The following is a 5,887-nucleotide window of genomic DNA, read 5'->3' as shown; positions in this document are numbered from 1 at the left end:
CACTTTTTTTTTAAATAGTGCCGTTAAAAGTGGGCATGGTGTTTTTCGGCGGCACTTTTCCCGACATTTTTATGTATTGCTCATAAACCCATTTGTTTTGCCGACAATTTTTGCAACACATTAGGCTCTCCAAAATGAAAATGTCGGTCAAATTGTCTTTTGAGAACGCTCAGAAAAATGTTGTCTGTCCGACGAAAAGATACGCAACACTTTATACAGTTGTCAGATTTACGAGACATTCAGAGATGGTAATATCTGGCTTTGTGAATTTGCCATTTTACAAATTTGTCCACTTCTGGGTTACTTATTTTACAGACACTTTTGTGAATTCCATCCTTTATGTTTTCTCCTCTGGAGGGAAAAACACTGATATCGTGTTCATTAGCCTTAATATAACATAAACCTTAGAAACACAATGTTTAGGTTACAAGTGATTTGTTACAACTATTTTAAAGGGATCCTGTCATCGGAAAACATGTTTTTTTCAAAACACATCAGTTAATAGTGCTACTCCAGCAGAATTCTGCACCGAAATCCATTTCTCAAAAGAGCAAACAGATTTTTTTTATATTCAATTTTGAAATCTGACATGGGGCTAGACATATTGTCAGTTTCCCAGCTGCCCCCAGTCATGTGACTTGTGCCTGCACTTTAGGAGAGAAATGCTTTCTGGCAGGCTGTTGTTTCTCTTACTCAATGTAACTGAATGTGTCTCAGTGGGACCTGGATTTTACTATTGAGTGTTGTTCTTAGATCTACCAGGCAGCTGTTATCTTGTGTAGGGAGCTGCTATCTGGTTACCTTCCCATTGTTCTCTTGTTTGGCTGCTGGGGGGAAAGGGAGGGGGGTGATATCACTCCAACTTGCAGTACAACAGTAAAGAGTGATTGAAGTTTATCAGAGCACAAGTCACATGACTGGGGGCAGCTGTGAAACTGACAACATGTCTAGCCCCATGTCAGATTTCAAAATTAAATATAAAAAAAATCTCTTTGCTCTTTTGAGAAACGGATTTCAGTGCAGAATTCTGCTGGAGCAGCACTATTAACTGGTTCATTTTGAAAAAAATGTTTTTCCCATGACAGTATCCCTTTAAGGTTATGGAGAACCTGCTCCAATATCTGCTCCCCAGTTTGAAACCATGTCTGTAGTTGTGTGTTCTTCATGCCTAATTTGGAATATTTTTCTTTCCCCCCCCCCCTCAGGAATCATTTAACAATGTAAAGCAGTGGCTTCAGGAAATCGATCGTTATGCCAGTGAAAACGTTAACAAGTTATTGGTAGGCAACAAGTGTGATCTAACCACAAAGAAGGTTGTGGACTACACAACAGCAAAGGTAATGTCATCTCAGCACTAAGCAGAAGTGCTTCATTATCCACCAATGAGCTGCCTCTAATCCAGCCAATCATTTTATTTAGATCTATATAATACATGAATCAAGTGTGTGCGCTCCCTTTGCTTAGACAATTAATTGGAAAGAACTGTTTTATAATAACCAACGCAGACACAAATTTGCAGAGAGGGGGGTGGTGAAGAGTAAATTGGTCATTTCATAATTTAATTGATTATATAGAAAAAGTTTCTTATTTCAATGATCTGAAACTTGTATTTAGTCTTTAGTTTTTACCCTTTAAGTACTGAGCTGTAATAATCAATGCACCAACATTGCTGCTTTTATTGTGAAGCAAAAAAGTGTTGGATTCTTGGAACTGCATTTCAATGTGTGGTTAAAGGGCAACTTAAGAAATAAAATTGTATTTTTTGCTCCAGCTGGAGCCCAGGCTATGTTAGACTACTGGTGTAAACACAATAGGTGCCCTTTTAGCATCACATCTGACAGATTCTCCAGCAGCATATTACCTTTGCATTTAATATTTAGGTGGACGACAGCCTAGAAGATGTATTAGAGGTCACTCTATTAAACTCACCAGACATCATGTCTCTCTACATGCAGGATTTGTGCAAAAGGCAGTAATTTTGTTACATTTTGTTTGTACTGGAATCAGTTATTTGAGTGAGCTCTAATTCATCTGCTAGGAAAGGAGCCCCCCTATAAGATATACTGAATCTAACTGTCGGTGAATATCTGACACCCAACTGCTGCATGAAGAGAGAATGAAGAGAAACAGATGCTGAGAGAGGGATAGTGAAGATAAACTTGATTATTTCAGAAACAATGCAGAATATTTAATTGATTGTATTTAGAAAGTTTCTTATTTCATTGTGCTAAAGCTCATTTTTGCAATAGTTCCCCTTTAATGTGTTCATAAACTGCCCGTCCCATATAAACTGCTTGTGACGTTTATTTTTCTCCTCGTAACTATAGGAGTTTGCAGACTCTCTGGGAATTCCGTTTTTGGAAACAAGCGCAAAGAATGCGACAAACGTAGAGCAGGCTTTCATGACGATGGCAGCGGAGATCAAAAAGCGAATGGGACCTGGCGCCACAGCAGGAGGGCAAGAGAAGAACGTGAAGATCCAGAGCACTCCAGTCAAGCAGTCTAGTGGGGGGTGCTGCTAAAATGCCCCCCAACAACAGCCCCTTTTACCCTCCTCAGCAGTGAAATCTCAATCTGAAGTGACAAACAAAATTTGCCTGAATTGTACTGTATGTAGCCGCACTACAACACAATCTTACCGTCTCCCCAAAGTCAGCAAAACTCACTACTGACTTCTTTTTGTTTTTTTTTAATTTTATTTTATGCCCCTGACTCAAGACAGCTCAACTTCATTTTCAGAACTGTTTTAAACCTCTCCCCCCCCCCCCTCCACTACGTGTGCTGGTTTATCAATTCTGTGTGTAACCCTCGCTTTACTAATCCCATATTGTAGCCTGTGCTTCGTTACAGCACCCCAACCTGCCCCCCCCCCCATCTCCCAGTGTTGCTCTCGGTAGGTGTCGGGTTTAGTCTTCTGAAGATGAAGTTCGGCCATTTTGTATCAAACAGCACAGCAAACGGTGTCTGTAAGTTTCCCTTCATGAATAAAGTTAAGTGATATGTTCTATGTAACATCTGATTTTATTAGTTCTTTATAAATAGGAGGATTACACTGATTGGCTAGTTTAATACCAGAGGCTCCGCCCCTACATATTATTGTACTGTGGGGGGCTTCTCTGGTGAATAGTTGATTCATACATATAATTTGTGGCTGCAGCAGGACGTACTTATTTGTTGCATAATGTAAAAAAAAAAAAACTGAAGAAATCATTTAATAAATATTGTACTTATTAGACGTAATACCAAAGTGTACGGTGGTAAGTATTGTCTTAATTGTGTCTAATAAAGGGTTAATGAAGTTCTATTTGGGCTGAGGCCGCGCCCTGCATGTCGTTTACAACTCGTAGAAAACTAACGAGCGCTTCACTAACCACTATAGTGTTACATCCGCTATCTGATTGGCTACTCACTGTGAGGGTAGGACTCCACCAGGGATTTTTGTCGCGATCCGACGCGCTGCGACAAAACATGCGGCAAAAATAAGGTAAGAGAATTGTCGCATGGTGTCGCAGCGTTGATCTGACTGTCGGATGCAGACAATGACCTTATGTTTGTCGCATGCGTTTTTTCGCATCGCTTCTGATCGCGACATTGCTCATGGAGTCCAACCCTAAGAGGAGGATCAATCCATCACTCTGAATGTGCAGTGTTACGATCTGAATCCCTAAAATGGAACATTTCTGTCGTTTAATTGAAAGCCAATAATGAGACTTTGCTGTTCTGTTTCTATATCTGCTGTTTCCATTCCTTTCACAAATCACTTTAAAGGCATCTTTCACTGGAGTTGCGGTGCCTTTTGTAAATGTTTTTTTTTTTCTTTCCTTTTTTGTGTGTGTTTGTATGTAACAACCATTGGGGTCGGTGGGGCTAGTAGCAAGCTGTAGTAAGAGTCATGGCTGTATTATAGGGCTAAGCCAACCTGTATGTAGTCACCATAGTGCAGTTATCTGCAATAGGAACAGCTAGAAATTGCTCTAAATTAAACTATAAAATACGACAATGATAAGTTGTGTTTGAAATAGGGCAACTTCCCTTCTACTGTATTAAGACAGAGTAGACTGCTGTCTGGAAGTGGTTAAACGGTCCCCAAATTAAATCTGATATATTAAAGGGGAACTATTGCAAACATGAACATTTACTATAAGCTTAATCACACTGAAATAAGGAACCTTTTAAATACAGTCAATTAAATATTCTGCATTGTTTCTGAAATAATCAAGTTTATGTTCACTATTCCTCTCTCAGCATCTGTTTCTCTTCATTCTGTCTTCATGCAGCAGTTGGGTGTCAGATATTCACTGACAGTTAGATCCAATATATCTTATGGGGGGGCTCCTTTTGCCTAGAAGATGTATTAGAGATCACTCTGTTAAACTCACCAGACATCATGTCTCTCTACATGCAGAATTTGTGCAAAAGTCAGTTATTTTGTTAGATTTTGTGTACGATCTTATAGAGGAGCTCACTCAAATAACTGATTCCAGTACAAACAAAATGTAACAAAATAACTGCCTTTTGCACAAATTCTGCATGTAGAGAGACATGATGTCTGGTGAGTTTAATAGAGTGACCTCTAATACATCTTCTAGGCAAAAGGACCCCCCCCCTATAAGATATATTGGATGTAACTGTCAGTGAATATCTGACACCCAACTGCTGCATGAAGAGAGAATGAAGAGAAACAGATGCTGAGAGAGGAATAGTGAACATAAACTTGATTATTTCAGAAACAATGCAGAATATTTAATTGATTGTATTTAGAAAGTTTCTTATTTCAGTATGCTGAAGCTTATATTAAATTCATAGTTCCCCTTTAATCATAGATTCAGAGGTTTAAAATGTCGGGCTTGTGGCTGGGTATATAAAGTACTGTACAAAGCTGAGAAATAATGAAACGTGTACCTGGAAGTTGCCAGACATTGTGTCTAATGTAAATATTCACTGCACCTTGTGGTAATGGCATCTGATTAACTTAATGCTGAACATTGGGACTCCATGTGCTCATCCTGAAACAGAATAACACGGAGTATGATGTCAGAGCTGATGTCAGAGCTGATGACAACACGCTGGATAACTGATGGCTTCCATTGGGTCTCGTTCACGTTCTGCAGCCTCAGAGAACAGAACCAAATCCATTCAGGTTCAACAGTCAAAGCACCGATTGTGTATTTCACTTTGAATTAGGGATCTGTGAAACTGTGGCTGAACTGTAACATTGTGACTTGTGTTAGGACTTTCTGCTGCTGCATTTCTCACATTGTAACACCTGCTCTGGTTGGTGAGACTTTACTATCGAGCAATACTGTAGTTCAACAGACTGGGATTTTCATATATTTACTGTATATCTATATATATATGTCACATTAAATACAATCTTGTCCTCCCCACTTCAGTGTTAAAGAGATTCTGTCATGATTTTTATGATGTAGTTTTTATGTCTAAATGACACTGTTTACACTGCAAATAATTCACTGTACAATATAAAATGTCATTCCTGAACCAGGAAAGTGTATTTAGTTGTAATATTGGTGTGTAGGTGCATCTCAGCTCATTTTGCCTGGTCATGTGATTTCAGAAAGAGCCAGCACTTTAGGATGGAACTGCTTTCTGGCAGGCTGTTGTTTCTCCTACTCAATGTAACTGAATGTGTCTCAGTGGGACCTGGATTTTACTATTGAGTGTTGTTCTTAGATCTACCAGGCAGCTGTTATCTTGTGTTAGGGAGCTGCTATCTGGTTACCTTCCCATTGTTCTTTTGTTTGGCTGCTGGGGGGAAAGGGAGGGGGTGATATCACTCCAACTTGCAGTACAGCAGTAAAGAGTGACTGAAGTTTATCAGAGCACAAGTCACATGACTGGGGGCAGCTGGGAAATTGATATGTCTAGC

The 5,887-nt window shown here is 39.4% G+C and overlaps 1 protein-coding gene across 1 annotated transcript in view; it reads left to right on the top strand.

The window, feature by feature from the left end:
* Positions 1-3,012, top strand: part of rab1a.S (RAB1A, member RAS oncogene family S homeolog) — a 26,889-nt gene extending 23,877 nt beyond the window's left edge. The window contains exons 5-6 of the mRNA XM_018264838.2: positions 1,206-1,337; positions 2,328-3,012. Of these exons, the coding sequence (XP_018120327.1) occupies positions 1,206-1,337; positions 2,328-2,522 (327 nt within the window). The 3' untranslated portion in view covers positions 2,523-3,012. The remainder of the gene's footprint in view (positions 1-1,205; positions 1,338-2,327) is intronic.
* The last annotated feature ends 2,875 nt before the right edge of the window (positions 3,013-5,887 follow it).

This window comes from Xenopus laevis, chromosome 5S (assembly GCF_017654675.1).
Source record: "Xenopus laevis strain J_2021 chromosome 5S, Xenopus_laevis_v10.1, whole genome shotgun sequence".
In the NCBI taxonomy this organism is placed as follows: Eukaryota; Metazoa; Chordata; class Amphibia; order Anura; family Pipidae; genus Xenopus; species Xenopus laevis.
Note: the sequence above shows the minus strand (reverse complement) of the source record. Positions and strands in the feature narration are given on the sequence as shown.